Raw genomic sequence first — 21,779 nt, 5'->3', positions numbered from 1 at the left:
TGTCGCTGCCCCCCTGCCCTCTCTGTCCCCCGCATGCCTGTTCTGCTCCTCGGTGTGCCTCTCATTTCATGCCATGGACTCGTTATGCCTCATTAACGCTCCCCCCTTCCCGTGTCCCTGCCGCTGTGTGTTAAACGCATGCAGTTCCTATCGTTGCCACAGTGGTGTTCGGGCTGGTCTGCGCCGGAGTCTACCTGGTGTGGCGCAACTGGCGGCGCAACTCCACCAAGAGCATGAACTTCGACAACCCCGTCTACCGCAAGACCACCGGCGAGGGCGAGGAGGACGAGATCCACATCGGGAGGACCGACGGCATGGGGCACCACGCGCACCACCACCCGTACCCGCAGGGCGTCAACATGGGAGTCGTGGGTGCAGGAGGCGGCACCTGCCCGCAGTTCATCGCCCTGCCGCTCGGGGGCAGCATGCCTGATCCAGGGACACACTGGTACACCGAGCAGCCCATGCTCTCCACTGCAAAGTGACCCACGGGAGCGGACTCCAGGGAAGACGGCCGCTCAGGCACACGCACACACAGTGGGGTCAGGGGTGACTCGGACTGAAGTTTGCAGAAGGGACGAACAACATATCATCAAGTGTTACATGCAGCCATTCACAGCCAATGTCCTATGCCAATTTCCATTTGAAAAACAGCAGATTTCATAAGAGTAACATGATTCTTTAAATAATTGTTTCATACCTTTGCTGTGCTGGAGCTGGATCTACTTTTTCTCCAGTAAATGTTGAGAGTTAATGACAGAGTTATCGGTGTGTTATAATTTGTTCCCTGGATTGACCTAAACTGGAAGTCAGACTGTTTCCTCTTTTGTGTTGATGACTGATTGAGGTGTGTCTTACATTTTGTGACAGGGATAGTGAGAGGTTCTGTTTCGTCCTTGATGTATTAATTTGGGCTTTGTGTTATTCCTGGTGGGCCGTGGCCTTCTGGGAACACTGTTTAGCGAGGAGGAGCTCCGAAACTGGGACAGCATCTGCGTTGATGGGACAATCTGTACAGATTCATGTTAGAATCAATCATAAAAGTCATTACAGGAGCTGTGTTTTGTCATTTATAACGGCTTTTCTTTGTAAGATTTTACCACTCTCTGATTAGTTTTAAAGAACAGCTACCACCCACATGATGTGCTTTCTCTGGTTCAAAAGAAAGCTTTTCAGGGTGAGTTGTCTCACATTTCAGCGAGCAGTTGAACACTGTTCATTTAAGAGGTTAATGTTCTTATTTGACCTCCAACACCCCAGAGTTTTGAGAGGGTGCAGCAGGTTTTGCAGACTGGAAGGAAGGAAATGGACGTGACCTTTGTTTTCTATGAGCTGAGGTTAGAGGGAGGTTGTGTCTTCTTTATTGTGACTTGTTTGGTGTTAAGTGGTTTGAGAAAAGCAATAGACTGCAGCTTTTAGTCAGGCTGCAGTGTTACGTGGTTGACGAAAACCCTCCAGTGTTAGGAATTTTATTTGATCACCTGCTTCTGTGACAAACGCACACATAAATACACACGGGGTGCAGTGATAGCTAATTCATGCTGCTCTCCAGAGGACGGAGACAACGAGCACTTGCCCTCCAAAAACACAAACAGCATGCATAATTGCTCACCAAGTGACAATGCAGCCAGTCACTGTTCCTGGCAAGTTACACGCACACACACACAAACACGTGCATGCACGCACACATTCACAAAAAAGCGAGCTGGATTCCACAGCCTCCTCCTGAGAGGGCCGATATCTGAGCAGACAGTTTTGGAAAGCTCTATGTGGGAGGGCCCAGCTGGTGGCAGCATGATGAAAACGAGCCGTCGTGTGATGAAACCACAGAAAACAAAAATCAGCCTGTGATGTTTGAGGTTGAGACCAAATTGTCCAATCAGTGAACATGTTTCATGCTGTTTTAGTCCCGTCATTGACACTGTAACTCCATTCATAAACCTTAAAAGTCTGTGTGTGTGTGTGTGTGTGTGTGTGTGTGTGTGTGTGTGTGTGTGTGTGTGTGTGTGTGTGTGTGTGTGTGTGCGTGTGTGTGTGTGTGTGTATGTGTGTGTGTGTGTGTGTGTGTGTGTTCATTATAATGCATGTGAGTGCTAACGTTCATCCCACAGCCATATTTGAACTGTTTTGTATGCTCTTTGTTGCACAACCCTCTTAGAATGCCTTCTGTATTGTGTATTGCATGGAAGAAAACGTGTATGAAGGTGTGTAAGTGCGTGTGCGTTTGTGTGTGTGTGTGTGTGTGTGTGTGTGTGTGTGTGTGTGTGTGTGTGTGTGTGTGAGAGAGAGAGAGAGAGAGAGAGACAGAGACAGTGTGTGACACTGGAGAAGCTTTGAGGGTGCTTTTTGATTCATTGATTTGTAAATATGTTTTCATAAGGTTTTTGATAATGTATTATACAATTATGTAAAAGAGAAGCTGTACATAAGATTTTAGATAAAGTGTTGACAGGTATATTAATTTATTTGTATAAAAGGAGAGCACTGCATTCCCTGATTGTACGAAATCTGAATTATCCACCAAAGTGGTTTGTGTTGTTTCTTGCTGTGCATCATTTAGCATCCTCTTTTGTGTGCAACCCTTTTTTTTCTTTTACGTAAACAACATGGTATCCCCTCCACGAATAACTCCCACATCTTTGCAACCCTTCCCAACCTTGGTGTTAATGAGATGATTGATTTTTGTTTATTTGTGCCTTTTTGTTTTACTCTTTTTCATTCTCCTCTAGTATTTTTCATGAAAAGGACAGGGATCAGCCAGCTACTGTACATGCAAAGATGAACTGTAAGACTTAAGACCAAACTGGTTCCACTTTTTGCTTTTCTGTAATGGATTACTTTTGAATATCTCTATATATTGGTATATAAAATCTGACTGAAAATTTCCTTCATGTGTGCTGTTTCATTTTAACCTAAAAGATACAATTTCACACAGACTGACTGATTAAAGGTGTAAGAATGTTAGTTAAGACATTCAATCAGCAGAATGTGACAAATGTTTTAACATTATATCCAGACCCACTCCTTGTCAGCTTGGTCCCCATAGGGTTCATCCAGGTCTCTTAACTTGCATCCATGTTTCCCTCACTGGTGTCATTTCCTTGCATCTCAGTCCCTCCTATTGAAGATACATGGAGAGACGCAAGGAAACCATGCAAAGGGAGAGGAAACGAGGAAATGCATTTAAAGGTGCGATATTTAGGAATTGGCCACCTGTCGAATTCATACTCAAAACAAACGGGACAGCATATCACAAGAGTAACTGTTAGCAGTTAGCTAGTTAGCTCAGTTAACCGTGCTTCAAGTGGTCCAGACTGGGAGGACAGGGCACCGAAGGAGTGTTTTTTAGACCACTAGCATAGGAACGTTGGACCGGGACGGGCCGTGCCTAGCTGGTTAGCATGCTAACTTCAGTAGATATCTCTACAACATAATACATATGCCTCATAGCCTCATTTCTTCACATTCTGTCGATCATTGTTGGATGTTTTTAACAAATAAAAGAGTAATTAGACGCCCTTTTCTTCTGAGGCGTCATGTAAAGGGACGTCCGCCATTGTCAAATGCACAAATGTATTTATATGTCATGATGTTGTCAAGCTTACAGTCTTCAGGGGAGGCTTCTTTCGTGTGTCCTTGCTCGTTAAGTTAAAACGTGTCATGAATGATGTCATTTTTTACAACAATATCTCTTGACTACATTAATTAATCAATTGATATCAGCTACTACAGTCTACTGGTCATACCAGGCGTAGTACGGCTGTAGCAGCAAAAACTCCCGACTGTACTGAATTGAGAAAGGTTTGCATGTTAAGCAGATAAGAAGCTGCTCTTAGAGTATTTGGAGAGTCCATTCAGACCGAGCTGCTTTTCACATTCATCCACTTATAAAGTGATTCATCAGCCGACAGAGTAGTAGATAAATCCAGTCCATTATCGTTATTAAACCAGAGCAGTGCCTTCAAACTCTTCCTTGTTGCACATTAGGATATTATGTAATAAGGACCTTTTATTAGTTCACTGGTTCCTGCAGCAGACACATAGGTGTCACAGATGCTCTTTATGTCCTTTATACGTGTGGTGAAGGCTTGTTTGGGTGGGGGATGGTGTTTTTACTCCTATACATCTGTGCCTACACATGAATACAAACTGAAAACGCATTAATCCTCCAGTTCATCTATAAACATGAGTCATCTATTCAAGGCAAATAATGTTATATTGATGGAGCAGCACTGATTTCCATACCCGTGTCACTTTTTTGCAGCGTTTGTGTGCTCATGCTGTATCTCATGTGACATGTGAGTGATAGAGAAGCAGCATATTTGGTCTCCATCTATCCATCACTCTCTCTTTTTCTGAGGATATGTATTTGCTCAGGGTCATTAAAGCAGCAGGACAGTCAGTCAGCCGGGCCGGGAGAAAATCCTCAGGGGAAATGAGGTGGCTTTGCTCTGTCAGACAGAAATCCAGCCTCCTCCCCATCTCCACGCTCAATCCTTTTTGTCTTATCTCACCAATGTAATCTCAAGACCTCGCAGAAAGACTAAAGCTCCGGCCCTCACTGTTTCCCAGGGGGGTTAGGGGAACAAAGGCCACTCAAACACATCTGCTTTCACGTCTGACTGGGGCGATTGCAGCTGCCGTACAGTTGGACCGCAGGTGAATCTCATTGTGTCCTCTCTCACGGCGGAGTCAGTACAATTCGGTGGGTGCCATGTTTATAATTGTCTGTCACACTTGAAAGGGATTAGATCTAATCCCTCGGATATGCTCATTTCAGAATTTCCAGATTCATGTACACTGTTGCTTTCTCTCTGCGTTCTTGTGTTTGATTCAGCTGGCAGTGATGACAGTGAAATGGAGGAGCTCTGCCACCTGCTGGTCATGGTTGTCACTACAGCAACAAAGCTGATGACCGTGTTTTAAGTTTAGCCTGACAGCTCAACTGCTGTATTTAAGAGCATGTTTACGCCACAATATCATCAGATTTCTATCATTTTATTAAAAATCAGGCAGTTTATACATCATTCTAGTGTTTTCTAGCGAGTAAAATCAAAAGGTTGCTTTACTGGCACCAAAATGTTTATTTCTTTCATTTCTTTGGCATGCAGCATGGGACAAATATTTGGCATGTCTTTCATTTTACACACGTTGTATTTAAAAAGTGCTCAGCTGCTGCAGGACTGCATATAGCAATCTATAATTTTCCTCTAAAAACATAAAAGCGACTTAAAGGAGCACTATGTAGTTGTGGGGAAGACATTTGTCATCAAGTCATTGACTCGTTTTTTTTAAAGCCTAAACTAAAATATTTAAACTTTATATGTGGCGGACCCTGCCACCTTTCTAGCTTCAAACAGTGTTCTGGGGACCTAATTTTCCTCAGAGAACAAATAAATATTTCTGAGTTTGTATTACTACCTCATACCTCAAAATTGAATTTCCTCTCCAAAACTACATAGTGCCCCTTTAAGATAGTAATTATAAGCACAGTTAATGGTCAACATATACATTAAACATATCACAATAAATATATTTTTTATTGCATAGTTTGCAAAGCTAAGCTGCTATTCAGATGTGCAAAGATCAGACCTAACTATGAACATCAACAGTAAAAGCAACAGAAAACATTTACTGTATGTTGAATCAACAATCATGACACATCTTAGCTTTATCTCTTTTGCTGATGATTTATAGTCTTGCTACTGTATAACGGCATCACTCCATGGGACACTCAAGCTTATGCTCGTGCAGACGTCAAGAATTCAGAAACAGTTTCGTGAAAGCAACAGCTCAACCCAAGCACATAGTGTCAACATTGAGTTTTGAAGTGCCTCACAGAAGAGAGCACATGTGGGAGGATCATATGTCTGCAGGCTCTTTTCCAGTTTTCCAGTCCAAAGCCCGAGCTTTAGCATGAGCCTGCAGGAGGGCGGCTGTATCCGTGTGGGAACCTTGCATGGCGATAGAGAGTGCAGTTCGACCACGCTGAGGAAAAAGAAAGAAAAAAGGAAATTAGGAAGAAGGAGCAAAACTTAAATCCATCTGAATCCTCATTAAAGTAGACACAGGCTTACTTAAAAACACCTATTTTTAGCCATGCTAGCAGCGTTGCTTTAGTCCACACTTGAGAATTTGGTACAAATTTTTATTTTTCTTATATTCATTTACACCATTATCAGGTCAAAATGTAGAATATCCAAAACTTTAATCTGTGGCTCAATAAACTGGAAGACTAATGACATCCCAATCAACCTCAACTGTATTTTGTGTTTAATGCTAATTAGTAAATATTAGCATACTAACAAACTCAACTGAGATGATGAAGGTAGTAAACAACATAATTAATAAACATCAACATGTTAGCATACTGACATTAGCATTTAGCTCAAAGTGCTGCTATGTTTAAGCACCAAGTCGTTACAGTCCTACACTCTTCGGTGGTCCCATGACTTTTCCCTTTTCCAAGGCCTTTTTTTTTAAATTTGTGGGTTTTTTTAAAGGTGCATTATGTAAGAATTTGCAACCTGTCGAATTCATAGGCTGCTCAAAATAAGCAGGGGACAGCATATCACTAGAACTGGAGCAGACTGTGAGCTTGCATCATCAGAGGTGTGTTAGCGCTTACAGTGCTAACAAGGGAGCTTTGGATCTATATGGGCCAGGGCTAGGTGGTTAGCATAGTAGCTTCAGTCGATATCTCAGCGACATAATGCTGTGCATCGACGTCATAATGCTAAAATTGTTATTTCTTTACACGCTTTATAATTTTTTGTTCATTTTTGTATGTTTTGGACTAAATTTATCACATATTGCATCTTTAAATTTTATCACGCAAATGATAACAGAAACATTTTACCAGCTAAAGATCAACATTATCATTGCCATGCTACCATTAGCACTTAGCTCATAGCACCTCTGTGCTTACAGTTTCACAGAGCCACTAGCACGGCTGTAGTCTTGTTTTCATGTGAATAGTTTCAAGGTGCAGAATTAAGGCTCCCAGAAGACAAATTAACAAAGCTACAGTATGTGCAAGGCTGCATTTTCAGTCCTTCAGATAAATGGGTTAAGATTTAATTTCGTCGGACTTAATTAATTAGTCTAATTAATCTGAGTTTGTGTCAAGGTGAAACATGTAGATTCGAGTTAGGACGCCCGCTGTTGATGGTGTTTTTTCCCTCCACTTTAAAGGCAGACTGTATATAAAGTAGAAGATGCATTTGCATCAGCTCCTCTGCTCTCTCCTCTGCCTCTACTCGCTCCAGACTGGCAGATAAGGTACTGTTAGCGGATTAGCTCATCTCAGCCCAGGGAGATTTGTTTTACTGTAGCCCTGATTAATCCTGGGGAAGCTCTATTCAGCTGAATCCAGACTGTCAGTCCGCCCACGTCCGCACAGTGTCAGTCAAAACATTCCAGCTTTCATAAATCTAAGCTCCTTTTTTCTGTTCAGTCCTGTGAATAGAAAAGTAGATACGCCATTCTGTTAATAAATATAACAGGATATAACAGAAATGGAGTCTGAGTCATCGCTCTGTGCTCTCAAATTTAATTTGACGGGGACGCTGCGTGTAGATTTTCCTTTTTTGGAGATTTTTTTTTGTTCAATTAACTGTGATTCCTTTGGTATAATGAACATAAACAGCTAATACCATAGACGAGACAACACGCTGCCTGTATCACACATCGCACACTGGTGGTGGTTAAAATGAACACAAAACTTTGCTGCAGAATCACCTTGTCGGTCAGGGTGAGGTCACACTGGCTCCTCTCCAGCAGCAGCCTCGCGATGTGTGTGTGGCCCCTCTCGGATGCGAACATCAGGGCCGTGGTTCCCAGGCTGTCTTGGATGTTTGCGTCTGCTCCACAGCTCAGCAGCAGGCGAACCATCACAACTCGCCCGTGTCTCACTGCCAAGTGCAGGGCTGTTTGGCCCGTCTGTAGAAGACAGACAAGAGGACGGACACACAAAAGGAAAATTTAGAGATTTGTCTAAAACACTATATTCATCTGTCCTATCTTGACACTTCCTTCTAGCACTTACCACATGTCATCGTTTGATGTTTAGGGTCTTGTGAAAGAATGCTTAAAGGGACACACTAAAAAAACTACATTTGATGGTCAAAACTGATCCTGTTTTTCAGTCCCTTGTGTGCGTCAAGCTTTAAAACACTGCATTCATTTTTTCCCATAATGCAGCTCAGTTGCTGCCTCCTAAAATCTCCCATCTTTTGAAGCCCAATAGCCCAACTTGATATACCCTTAATGACGTAATGAAGGTTATCACCTCAGACCTCCTTCAGAGTTACGTTTTTTACAGGCTGAGAAGTACTCTATCACAAGTAAACCGATTTTCATGTGTAAAACCAGCGTAATGACCCTTTAATGTTGTGTTTGATTGTTTGCCATCTTCCATTTACGACTCGGGAAACTGGAAATCAACCTGCACAGAATCCAGATCCACTCCTCACCTGAACAGCCCCACTGCATTTATTACTCATGTTACATTTAAACCCTGTTTGCAGTGGTTGTGTTACCTGGCTGGAGCGAATGTGAATGTTGCCCAGCTCCATCAGCTTGCGGACCACCTCCATGCCACCCGGGCCATCGGGGGCTGTCAGAGAGGCCAGCATCACTGCTGTATAGCCAGCGTTGTTCTGAATGCTCACATCACTCACACCTGTGAAGCACAAGAAAAGTAAAACTCGACTTTCTCAGTGTTTACAAGCCAACTACTCTGATGTGCAGCAGCACTGGCAACACAACACTCTTACCTGTGTCCAGTAGCAGGCTGACGATGCCGTAGTTGCAGTGGGACACGCTGTAGTGCAGCACTGTGTTGCCGTTGTCGTCAGCCATGTTGACCAAGAAGGCCAGCAGTGAAGGTGCGCTCTTCTTCACTTCTTTCAGGTACACGGCTAACCTGCTGGCCTCTGACGTCTCCTCTGCTGCCACACTGAACCAGTGCTGAAACAACACGACCAGGGCCTTCCTCTGGAAAAACGAGGGGGACATACAAGACACCATCTTAAACTAAATGCTTCACTGTGCTCACCACCTAGTCACTAACTTTCTCTGCCCGCTGTTTGATGCTGGGTAGGTTGTGTGTGATTGGTTATATGAGCTGTTTTACTGAAAACAGACAAAAAATAGTTGATGACAGCGGTGAGAGTGAATCAAAACAGTCATAAAACCAAAACAATGAGCTGAAAGATGCTAAAATGCTCCGAAGAGCTGAGGGAACTGCAGAGTCGAGTGATAATTATATTATTTTATCCATTGTTGATATTAAAATAATTATAATTGCAGCTTTAAAGTCAAATAACGTCAGGTTGAAAGATTTTTACGTTCACTTTAAGATATAAAATGTCATTACTGTAAGCGGCTTCAATATTAAATAAATCAGCTGCTTTAGATTTGATTGAAAGTGTCTGTGGAAGAATCAACTGCTTACCATGTCACCATTAGGGTTGTCCATGTTGTCCATGTGGTCTTTAAGGAACTGACAAGCAGCCATAAAGTCTGCACTCACTGTCTCCCTAGAAGAAGAAGCATGTGTGCATAAGGACAGAGGATAGAAGGAAAATTTTGCCTCAGAGCGTTCAAAACATATTCCCATGAGATAAAATAAAAACGCAGAAGCTATTCCCTGAAGACTAAACATCACAAATACATTTTCCAAACAAACACTGATAAGGCGTTTGTTCCTGTCCTCTCACCTGCCCCCGGTGGTGGTTTCTGAGCCAGAGCTGGCCTCCATCTGTTCTCCTGGGGGCTGTGGTTTCGTCTTGGCCGTTTTCTCTAGAGCCTGAGCTTCCACAGACGCTACGCCTCCATCTGTCCGCCCTGATCCCGCTCCTACCGATATCATCTGTCTGTCTGGGCTCGTTCGCCTCTCTCCCTCCATCCGTCTCTTCTCCGGGTCTGCATCCACCTGGGCAGCAGCCATCTCCCTCCGGGTGATGCTGCTCTCCTTCTGCTCACTCTGTCCAACCAGATTCCCACTACTTTTGCAACTTTAAAAAGCATAAGGGAGAGCAGAGCAGAAAATTAAAACTATCCGCTTCCCAAATGCTGTCAGATGTTGGCAACTGAATCTACGCGGAGCAATTTAGCATGCCAGAGTTCACAAAGTTCACATATTGTTTTTACACGCCTCAAAAACTATACCGCTTCCATTATAATGTCAGCATTTACAGAATCCGACCACTTTCCCCCTGCAATGTCTGAGTTGGCTCATGTTGGAACGAGACAAAGATTTTTGGAAGAGATTTCTCATCCATTATTCATTATATATGGTTTCTACAGCTTCAAAGCTGGAAGGCAACAGAAAATGTCCAAACAAATTCGGTATGACACTTGTGTTTTTCATTTTCACAGAGAACAAGTCACACTGCGTTGACTCACATTACAATTAAATAGATGTCATTTATTATAGCGATACTGAGCCAAAAAACTACCCTGAGCCTCAGGAAACGATCCCTGAAACTGTCACAGTAACCTCTTCCGTCTTGTCTGACTAATCTAATGCAGAAGTGATAAATAAACTCTCATCGAAGGCTCTGGGAAATGCAGGATGTCATCCTGAGACGTGGGAGTCGCCGATTTTCTCCTCTGACAGCTTTAGAGGAAGTGGTGTTCATCTTTCAGACTTAAATTATGATGTTTTTCTCAGTCACAACCATACAGCAGCAGCTTAAATAACCATGAGTTAGTATGTCTGTCAACCAGAACTATGGTTTAAGTGATAATCAAAACTCTTAAGGCTACTAAACTCAGAGAGAGTTATTTACTAACCCAGTATCAACACCCCCAGAATGAAGGCTTTTTGACGTCCAGGCGCATCCGTCTGTCCTCGGGATGGATTTAGAGGCCACAGGGAAGATAAACAGAGGACATGATGAAATATCAAAACAAAGCTTGAACAACAACATTCAATTCTCCTGATGAAATACATAATTATCATGGCATGGCACAACCGCTGCTTCACAAACGCTGACACATCAGGACAAATATTGAGTCAATATAGTCGACATCAGTACAAGAGAAAGCCACGCAAATCAACAGCAGCCATCAGTTTCTATGTGTACCAGGTCAATTGGGGGTCAAATTTTGAATATCCTAATGAAGCTTCATCTTCAATAGACTTTCAAAGTGAAGCAAAAGAAACTCAAACCAACAAAAGCTGTTTTGAACACTTCTGTGCTGTGAGGCAAACGTGTGGATTCGACTTTGAACACATTTAGCAGCTCTCTGAAGACACATACTGTTTCTTATTTAAAAATGAGCCTGGGGTTTTTTTAAGATCAGCCAAATGCCACACACACACTTGCTCTTATTCCTGTATTATTACAGCTGTTAGGTTGCTACAGCTCTTAGCAGACACAACAACTTGTGCTCTATTTTACAGAGGCTTTGCACTACGCACGGCTCATTTCACAACATTACAACATCTTAATTATTAATCCAACAGCTCCCTTTAATTCAGTCTAGCCTAGTCCGTTATATCTTGATAGCCATGTATCACTCAAAAATATTACACCACCCATAACTGCTTAACTATAGTTTTAGCTTAAATTGTACTCATTCATTGATACCAGCCACCTAAATACACCTGACTTTTTCCATCAAGGTCCATGCTTTGTTCCCTGAGAAATTAAAGAAAATGTTGACAAATGCCTGATCTCGCAAAAGTTCATGAGGTCTACTGTGGGCCGAGACCCATCCACCATCCAAGTTTCAAGGAAGTCCATTCTGTGATTTTTTTTGTGTGTGTGTGTGTGTGTGTGTGTGTGTGTGTGTGTGTGTGTGTGTGTGTGTGTGTGTGTGTGTGTGTGTGTGTGTGTGTGTGTGTAATCCTGCTGACAAACCAACAAACAACAAACAACCAAGCAAATGGACGTGGGTGAAAACATAACCCCGAGTCTGAGTCAGTTGAATGAACTACAAATGGTACAACCAATGAGATGCCGTGTGAATAAAAATGCTTCTAAACAATGCACAGCATGTCACGTTTACATCACGCAATATTGCATCACAAGCACCAATCTTAGCAAGCTAGCTAGCTGGCTAACATATGGGCTGGTGAGAGCAACAGCCCGTTTGGTGGGAATAAACTATGGCCAGCTAGTCATGGGCTCCAATGAAACACAACCAATCAGCTAACAGATGACCAACTGAGACTAAAGGTTTTATCAGTAAGATGTTATATTAATCAATACTGAAGTTCACCCTCAAGGGTAAAGTAACATTAATTCTAGGCCAAACTATGGTGGGTGTTCTGCCTTGTAGCAAACAGATTGATTTCTTCTTTCCCAATCCAAGTCCAAACCACGACATTGGATACAGTCCTCCCACATGTAATGTGAGAGCACTGCTTCTCGACATGAAGCCGAGAACATGAAGTCCGAATTTAGTCTGAAGTACATATTTGTAGTAGTCATTGAGGGCAACCGTCAATAGTATCTTGATGATCAAACTATGTTATTTTCACAAAGTCCTGCTGAATAGATGTGGTTTTAATGTACAATACCTGCATGTTGAAGTCTCTCTCCATCACTGTGTCCATGCTGTGTGTAGTAGGAGGTGAGGACGTCAACAAGTCCCATCATCTCCTGCTGCAGAGAGTTGACTTTGGGGTCTGGGTGCTTTAGATTTTTACCCTCCTCTCCTGACTGATGGCCTGAACACAGACACTCCCACTGCTGATCCAGGAGCCTCTTGATCTTCTTGATGTGATGGACGACTGCTGCTGTATCTTTACCGTCATCTGAAGACTCTTCTTTTTGACTTCTTTGCCCATTTGTGGTAACAGTCCTCGCAGAGATGAATGCATTTGAACTTCTCCACGCTTTATCATATGGTTCAATGGACCTCACCACTGTCTCATCTCCATCCTGGTCCACCACCACTCTCTCTGCACGAACCCACACACCAGGATTCCTGATAAGGTTCTCAATCTTCCCGTCTTTATTTATGCTCTCCTCCTGCTGCTCCCTCAGCAACCCCAAGGCCCTCTGGAGCTCCTGACCAGTCTCATGGAGCTTCTGCTCCAGCACAGCTACCTTAGCCTGCAGGGACGTCACCGTCAGCAGCTCATCCAGATCTGTACTAGTCCTCCACTCATGTGTCAGATTAGAGTCCTCTTGACAGTGATTTCTTGGAAACATGACATGACTTTCATGCCGAGGCCTTTTGATGTCCACTGTGTTAAAGTGGGATGAGGTGTAAGGGTCTGCGGATCCGTTCATTGAGGGGGTGGGTGGGATATGTGGATTCAGGCCCAGACGGAGCCTTTCTCTTTCCTCCTGGAGGATGCAGATCTGCGCCCTCATCTCTGGGATCACCCTCATCTCCAGCTCCAGCTCCCCGACACGTTCCAGGGCCTCTCTCAGGCGCCTCAACAGCGCTGAGCAGTCCTGGGGTCGAGGGCTCTCTGGGTAGCAAAAGACGTCTTCGCAGGAGATGTTTCTTCCTCCAAGGTGATCCCTCGAACTTCGGAGGCTGCCAGGGTCGTCGGTGGATTCTGATCCCTGTCTCAGCAGGACTGTGAGAGGCAGACTGGAGGCACGGAGGAGATGAGGTCTGATGTGCTCACCTAGAGGTTGCTCATCAAACTCCTTGATTCTGGCCTCCATCTCATTCAGCGTTTTGAGCCCTGTGGGAGAGAGGGGCGACCTGTGATCATTTGCCCAGGAAGTGTGGCCATGATGATGGGCGTCTGAGAGTCGGGACCTCGGGCCAAGAGCTCCAGTAGATCCCCAGGCATTCTGGCGGTAGCCACACCCAGAAGGGTTGAGGTGCCTGGGAAGAGTGCTTGCCCGAGGGCCCTTGCTTCGGCGCTGGATGGGGACTCTTTTGATTGTGTTGCCTTTCTCTATGTCATCGACGTATTTAAGGAAGTCCAGGTCGAGTTGAAAGCCATAAGGGGTTTCCACTGAGTACGGGGGCTTCCCTTTGACTCCATTCTCTGTTGCTTTATGAGGCAAGATACTGCCTGTAAATATAAAACAGTAATTTAATATCCATTGCAAATAAATGCCTGATTTAGTAAAAGTCTCAGGGATTTTGTTACCGTTTTGTCTTTCCATCATTTTTCTTGTCTTCAGTACTCCAAACAAGTTGTTGTCACATTATCTGGATCGACCTCTGGTATCTGGCAAAACAAGCAAAACGAAATTAAATAGAAGATTAAATTGAGCCAGCAATATGAAAAGCACTTTAGGGCATGTTTACAAGTGGCAGAAGTGGTTATTGTGAGGTTATCTAATAAAATAATGAACACAGTCATGATTTCTGAGAGGGAAAACAGATGAATTTTAGCACTGCCATTCACTTGAGGTTCAGCTGCGGTATTTCTGGTGAGAGACTAGCCTAAGTCTTAATTTTACGCCCAGATGGAAGATCACTCTGGAGAGCAATGCTGCCTTTTTGTAATCCCACAAGTAGCACAAAGCACAAAACACAAACATTCAATTATGTTTGAGTGCTTTCTCTCTCTCTTCTTCCTTCTCGTTCTCTTCTTTTCCCAAAGACTTCTGTTTTTCTCACACTCTCGCTCTCGCTTCTTCATTTCTTCCATGCATCAGGCTGCTATTATTCAACAGTGGCAGGCCTGATGTTCACTTGATTACAGCCTTGCCATCCAGGAGGAGAGCTGAAAATAGCTTCAAACTCTTAAGCCCAGCAGCTCTGGCCAGCGGAGAAAAATATACTCCTACAGACACATATACTGAGAGCTATTGTTGTGAGTCACTACTTTCCTCCCATCCTGCTCTCTGGGCCTCCACCTAGGTCTACAGTCTTCTTTCAGATCTTTGGTTTACTTTCACTGAACTGTCTCAGACTGTAACTTCATTTTCCTCTCATGTGTTTCCCTTGTGTTTAAAGTATTTGTGGTGTCTGTGTCTTTTACAGTACTTATCTCCACCGCCCTGTGATTCTGCTAACTCTCACTTCTTCCAGTCCACATGACACATGTCTAGAGAAGAGAATAGTCTCTACTCTGTGTGGTCATGGCTTCCCTTACCTCCTCCTTCTCTTAGTATGAAATGTCTCTCCCTTCCACCCTCACCCCTTCCCTCCCCCCATGTTCCTCCTCTCCTGACCACCAGCCTCTGTGGCAGCCTGCTGTCCTCTCGAGGCACCGCAGCCACCCAGCCGCAGCCCCAAACAATGTCAGCTATGCAGTAAACAGACAAACACCACCAAATGGCCCTGCTGGGAATTTCGACCTCCATCATTCATACTCTCACTGGTGGCAGGCAATACACAGCAACACATCTGCCAATTACATTTATGAATGTGCAGATTTTCACAACGTAAAACACTGAGATAGGTACATGTACACTTGAATTCGGAGACACATGCACCAAATGTACATGCACATGTGCAGGTCCTGAATGCACATGCAATGTATGCAATGTCTGGTAAAGCATGTTGGCCTCTCTAGTTTGACAGATGGGTGGCGTTTATCATACAGGATGTGCAAATATCACAAACAAAATCTAAGTAATTACACATAGGTAGACTGTGACAGCAGCTTATTATGACTCATGTTTACTTTCCTTGTTAAGGAAACGGCAGCAAAGGAAGGAGTCTGGTAAAGCAGTATAAAAAGAAAAGGCACTTTAATGAGGGTTTCAGGGATGTTTGTGTTCAGTGTGTAACAAAAGTCAACGGTGAGTTATTCTAACTTTGTAACATAGTTAAGTTACATCACGTACATGAAGCACCTGAAGTTACGTATGTAGGTATGTTTGTAACTGAAGTCACATAAGTAATATTTAAATCCGAACCACAATGTTTTCCTGAACCCAACCAAGTAGTTTGACGACTTAACCTCACAAAACAGCGAGCATATGCAAAGGTCTGGAACACCTGTTGCTGCGGCAACCGTCATCTTACTTTGTGAGTCAGTGGCCGTCGACCTGTTCAGTTGTTTGTGTATGAGGATGTGTTAATCGGCTTAAATGTTGTCTGATGTGTGCTGATAATAAACTTGTTTTTTTCAGAACATTATGCAAAAAAGGTGCTTTGGGTATTTAAAAATATAATAACCCTAACCCCAGTGAAGCACAGATGACATTTTGAGAAGATATTTTGTATTCGTATTTGGGGGATCATTACAAAACAAGTGTGAATATGTAAATCTGTATATGTATTGAGTCCAATACCCACAGTTACTACTTTCTACAGTATATTGACGTAATGTGGGAAACCTCACCTGTTAAAATAAAATAAACAGAGAAACTTATTTTTCTTAATACAAAAAAGGTTTAATATATCTCACTGTATGTTCTGTTGCCTTTACAGAAACCTAATGCTTGTGTTATACACTGAAACTGATACAGTATGTATGTTGTTATGCCGGCGGGGTTTTATGATGTAGAGAGGAATCTCTCAGCACTCCATCTGACAAGTCTAAGTTTAGCCTATACATGTGGGTGTAAAGCAAATGTACATGTCGAGAGAGAAAACACAGACATGTGTCTTCACTTCACTTCAATCTAATAGAAGAATAGCCTCCAGGTAGAGACACAAACTGGGAGGGCAACAAGATAATTTTGTTGGGATGAAATATCTAGAGCGAGTGAGACATTAGGATTAAAAGAAGGCTACTAATGAGCAGAGGCTGTAGTCACCACTGACCGTCAATCAGCTCAGCGCAGTGCAGCAGAGCACCTGTTACTGCAGACATCTCAATCAGTCTCACTGCCGCCTCCGTCATCAAGTGGACAACGCAGGTCAACAGAATGGAAACACTTACATGAAGTTATTTAACATTTGTGCTGTTAAGTTAAGAATCTTGAGTTTCATCTCAAGACCAGGAAAGCGAACTAATACGAAATGAGTGATTGCAAACAAATAAAAGACAACATTTTGGGGAAATACACGTATTCATTTTCTCACTGAGCGTTGGATGAGAGGATTAATAGCACTCTCATGTCTGTAGGCGAACTATGACACCACAAGCAGGAGGAAGTTACATGAGGATCAGCTTAGCTTAGCACAAAGGCTGGTAGCAGGGGGCAGCTGGTCTGGTTCTGACTTCTGGACAACCCTCCCCTTAAAATCAAAACCCAACTTTGTCATTTGCACAGACGAAACAAATTACATACAACACGCTACTTCGTGAACTTTATGCTGAGCTAAGCTAACCATCTCCTGGCCGTAACGTCATATTCATCATACTGATATGCAAGTGGTATCAATCTTCTCATCTTACTCTCGGCAAGAAAATAAATCAGTGGATTTCCAAAAGTGTCAAACGATTCCTTTAACCTGCTGTCTGATTTGTGGAAACATCAAAATACTCAAAACTTTAAACGCTGTGTAACTATGCAGAAGCATTCAGAAACAGAAATGTACATTTCACTTATTGCCTGCTTTCAGACAAACAATGTGAAATCCAAACTGCCTCGCCCACAACCTCCTTACACATAAATATAGACGTACTCGTAACCCTCTCTCTGACCAGGTTACCACAGAGGAAACAATATAGCAGAGTTAGGGTTAGGGCAATTCCCAAGACTCATTGCCTAACTCTCTCCACATTTCCGTGGCGCAGGTTTTAATTGTGTTTGCTCGGAGCAGTGGGCCCACCTCACAGGAAACCCAAGAAATGAAACGTAAAATATTTGCCTTACCCCAAACAGGCCCCAGCCAAACAGTGCTGCTGCCTCTGCACACATTGAACTCGATCCAAAGTCAAGCAATGGAGTGAGTTTTCAAAATCAATGTCCTTTTGTATTCTGCTCTTGTTGTATTTCAGTTCAGGAAATGACACTGGCTTTTTTTTATGTAGTTCTTTTCATCTTTATGTTCCCACAACAGCTGCGTGTCCCTTCTCACCGAGACCCTTTAGACTTCCTGCATCAGCACAAACCTCATAATCACAACATCTCAATCCACAGCGTTCTTTACCAAAGCCACAAATTAAATCTGAACTCATGACACAGCAAGAGGGACGACCTCCCAATGAAGCTATGATAAATGCTTCAACCTCAGATGAGGACAAAGGGATCGTTTTAGATTAACATTTGGTTCAGTCACTGATGGCACCAGCAGACGTGTTGCCGTGTTCATTCTTAGTCACATTGCCCCAGTGATGGCAATGTTGGTTGGTCGGTCCACCACTTTGTCGGATGGTTTGCCATGAAACATTCACGGTCCCCAGAGGTTACACCCTAATGATTTTGCTGATCCCTTGACTTTGAATCCAGTGCCACCATGTGCTCACAATGTTTTGTACAATACACTGTTGTAGGCAAAGCAGAAATTTGCAGGATTTGCCACCAATGAATCAGGCTTTCACCATCTGACGGAACCTGCATGTGCGTCTGCATTAGTAGCATAGCCAATAGGAACGCCCTCTTTCTGAAATGACCTGGTCAAAGTCTCTCATCAAGGGCTTGATTTTCCAAAACACAGACAAATGAAGGTGCAGAACTCTAGCTTTTGCTCAGACCACTGAGCCCAATAACGCCAAAAAAAAAAACTGCCTACCCCAGTTTTACCTTTTCATACAGCACCAACATTAAGTCAAGAAATTTCATATATCCAACATTTGAAAAATGAATGACATCACCATCAGACTAAGTCGTACTTTGAGTTTGGTGCTAATTAGCCTTGCCTTGTAAGCCTGGTAGCAGCATGACTTTAGCGTTTTGTTCCAAGAGGTGCAAGTGGAATTCTATACAGTCTTTGTTGTTTTTGTTTTCATGGGTTCGTGTGGGATGAACTTGCAGAGCTGTCAATTTGGATACTTGATCCCATTGTCCCAGCCACCCACCTACTTGTACTCTGTGTTTGGACGGAGGCATTTTTGGCACCACCATAATGTGTGGATGCCTGCCGTCTAAGTTTGAGACAGTTAACACAATCCTGAACTTGGGACCTCACAATAAGTCTTAAAAACACAGAGCTCTCCCCACGTACTCTGCCAATCACTATGTTTCTCCCTCTGTCTCTTTCTTTCCTAGTACCTGTCCATCTCCCTGTACAGTATCTACATGTTTCCCTGTCTATGTTTCTATTCCCGGAAAAAGTAATTCCTCTCATCCTCTTTTTGGCTGTACGGACCACAGCTTTTTTTCCAGCGAATAACTCTCAACCTTGTCTTCGTTTCGGAGTTGATTTAGAAACCCAACAGTTTGGCTCCCTCTCACCTCCTGCTCTGCTCTGTCTCTTCTTTTTTCTGTCAAACTCGCATTTCTCACTCACTGTCTCCAACAAGACTCCCTCAAATCCCTCAAATCCTGTGATCTTTTTTTCAGTTTGTATGTTTTTGCATTGACAATTTTGGACCACTGGAGTTGCCCTGGCCGCAGTCCAACAGCAACAGGGTCAGATTTTTTTTTTTTATTGTGGCATCTGAGCCTCATTGTGTGGTATGTGGAGCGAAAGCTCATAGGATGAAACAGCTGCCAGGGGCTTCATGCAAGGAAGAAAGCTGTGGTATGTTAACATGGCAAGGTTAAAATAGAAAGCCTGCTGCCTTGTGTGTGTGCTCACGTGGACATGTGTGTTTTTGTTGCTTCAAGTGCATTTCTCAACAGAGTGTAAATATAGGTGCAATAAAATGTAAATGTAATTTAACATTTAGTCTTTAAAAAGGAAAAGTTATTCTCCTGGAAGTCTGATTAGTATTCAGCACAGGCTCAGAGGTCCACTCCACACAATTTGTTAAATCACTTTAGAGTCAAAAGCTTTTCTGACCCTGAATTTAGATCAGCCAGTCCCGGATCGAAGACTTTCAAGGTCAACACTGAGCATCTTGGCTTTGATTAACTATCCAATCCAACAGTCCTCCGCTGACTGAGAGATACCTGATGAATATTAAACCGGAGCTTACCTTGTGACATGTGTTCAGCTTCAGTTTCTTCCACTTTGTCTTGCTGATGTGAGGGCGTGTTTGTCAGACAGTCCACTACAGTCTGCTCTCAGCTCAGTTCAGCCTGCCCGTCTGTCTTCTGAGAAGGCGGGGACGTGCTGTCAGGGAGGTTGGCATGCCACGGCTGTTTGGTAAATGCCAATGTGCAGCCCCCTGCCATAACAGAAGCTGGGTCTGCTTGTGTGTAGAAGAGAGCAGGGGAGCAGGGAGGGGCTTCTGATCATGCCTTCCTAGTGTACCTCAACAAGACTGACAAGTGGGAGTCTAGACACACAGAGCCACGCCCACTCCTTCAGTCAGCAACCAATCGGAGTTCAGAGGTGTAGCCTGCTGGGCAAGACAGCAACTCTTCTGGGACCTTGGTGACAACATGTCAAAATAAGGAGCATCTGGTATGAAGTAAGAGAAAGTACCAGAGTCACCTTACTGACTGTGTACCGTCCATAATCCTCTCAGATAACATCAGTGACCATGCAGCGCCTCATAGACCTCCCTCTTTCAGAATGTGTAACCCTATCCAGTGTTATGTGGTCTCTGTCCTCTATAATCAAGTAAATGGGGGGGAGAGTAGAGGGCTTGGTGCCGCCCATGGGGGTTAATTCTCTCTGTGCATACCTCTCATTCTTCATGGATCCTCTTTCAGCCCCTGCCCAGCATCTTCATTTGGTGCATAACAGTACTGGCCATGCCAGGAAAGCCTGTCCCCTTCTCTTTATAAGGTCAGCGGACAATAATTAAATACTCTCTGGTCTGATTGCCTGTCATTTATCAATTTGCTGTGAAGAAGTGGAAATATTTTATCAATAATAATAATAATAATATATTTTTTTAGCCATGCTGGCAGCAATTTCTGTCGGACTCTTGGGCTGCCGCCACTTTCGTTTAGACTGCAATATCTCCAAACTATTAGATGGATTCCTTAGACATTCATGGTACCCTGAGGAAGATCCTTACTAACTTTAGTAACCCTAGTCTTTTGGTTTAGTGCCACCAGCAGGTCAAAGTTTCTGTTACTGTCAACACCTACAGGATGCACTGGCATAAACACTTGAATAGAAATTCATGGTTATCAGAGGATGAATCACATTGACCTTAGTGACTTTTTCATCTACCACCACCATGAGGTTCACATTTGTGGTCTTATTGGAAATGTTGCAACTATTAATTGGATTGCTGTAAAGACATTCACGGTGCCAAGATGAAGAACCTTACCAACTTTTGTGACCCGTGATTTTTCAGTAAGTGCCATCAGCAGGTCAAAGTTTTTACTGATGCACTGTGTAATGAGTCAACATCTACTGGATGTACTGGCACAAAATTTAGTATAGAAATTTGTGGTTCCCAGAGGATGAATCATACTTACTTTTCCTCTATCGATTACCAGCGACTCCCAAAACAACATATATCACTGTTACCAAAACAACATGACCATTGCAGTGTACCAGTGACAGGAATAGCGGACCTCCATCATGCAGTCGCAGTTTGGCTAGGTTTAGGAAAACATTGTGGTTTGGCTTAAAATATACAAGTTACTAATGTTATATCAGTGTTTGTGTTTCCCATTAATTAACAAGACTCTGGTGGACTGCCATAGTCTAATTTGCTGCATCATGGTCTCATATTGATCCAGACATGTTTTTCACCTCCCATAATAGCGCTGAAGATCTCTAACGTTTCGCATCCTTGCTTCACCAACGCGTCTCTCACTCCCAGTCAGTCTACAGCGTGTTAATGAACTGCAGCTCAGAGAGATAACCCAGTTGCACATATATAGTTAACATGGCACTCCCAGGCACTGATAATGTTAAAACAAGGCAATGATTATCTGGTCTCTCAGTCAAGGTTTAGTTACAAGTCAGGACTTATTGGCTACCAGATTAAA

The 21,779-nt window shown here is 43.3% G+C and overlaps 2 protein-coding genes across 5 annotated transcripts in view; one reads left to right on the top strand and one right to left on the bottom strand.

Moving 5' to 3' along the window:
- LOC311266659 (low-density lipoprotein receptor-related protein 8-like) overlaps positions 1 to 5,008 on the top strand; it is a 96,378-nt gene extending 91,370 nt beyond the window's left edge. For 2 of the 4 annotated variants that reach the window (XM_084369127.1, XM_084369126.1), the window contains exon 18: positions 145 to 2,886. In XM_084369127.1, the coding sequence (XP_084225253.1) occupies positions 145 to 485 (341 nt within the window). In that variant the 3' untranslated portion in view covers positions 486 to 2,886. Of the gene's footprint in view, positions 1 to 144; positions 2,887 to 4,837 lie in introns of those variants that run through there. The other 2 variants (XM_084369129.1, XM_084369128.1) reach the window with 2 other exon arrangements.
- A 56-nt stretch (positions 5,009 to 5,064) lies between these two features.
- Positions 5,065 to 20,071, bottom strand: LOC311266660 (KN motif and ankyrin repeat domain-containing protein 2-like). The gene is made up of 10 exons (XM_084369130.1): positions 19,859 to 20,071; positions 14,078 to 14,158; positions 12,536 to 13,999; positions 10,801 to 10,852; positions 9,723 to 10,019; positions 9,458 to 9,542; positions 8,778 to 8,997; positions 8,541 to 8,683; positions 7,741 to 7,941; positions 5,065 to 5,988 (listed from the first exon to the last, which is right to left on the bottom strand). The coding sequence occupies exons 2-10, from the start codon at positions 14,094 to 14,096 to the stop codon at positions 5,863 to 5,865; spliced, it is 2,607 nt and encodes an 868-aa protein (XP_084225256.1). The 5' UTR covers positions 14,097 to 14,158; positions 19,859 to 20,071; the 3' UTR covers positions 5,065 to 5,862.
- Between the last annotated feature and the right edge of the window lie 1,708 nt (positions 20,072 to 21,779).

The sequence above is a fragment of the Pagrus pagrus genome (assembly GCF_965226575.1).
Source record: "Pagrus pagrus genome assembly, chromosome: 12".
NCBI classification, from domain to species: Eukaryota; Metazoa; Chordata; class Actinopteri; order Spariformes; family Sparidae; genus Pagrus; species Pagrus pagrus.
This window is presented reverse-complemented; position numbering and strand designations above follow the sequence as displayed.

Coding starts and splice junctions, on each gene's coding strand:
- LOC311266660 (XM_084369130.1), bottom strand. Junction 8,998..9,457: donor ACAACCCTAATGGTGACATG/GTAAGCAGTTGA, acceptor TCGTTTTTCCAG/AGGAAGGCCCTGGTCGTGTT. Junction 7,942..8,540: donor TTCACATTCGCTCCAGCCAG/GTAACACAACCA, acceptor TGTCTTCTACAG/ACGGGCCAAACAGCCCTGCA.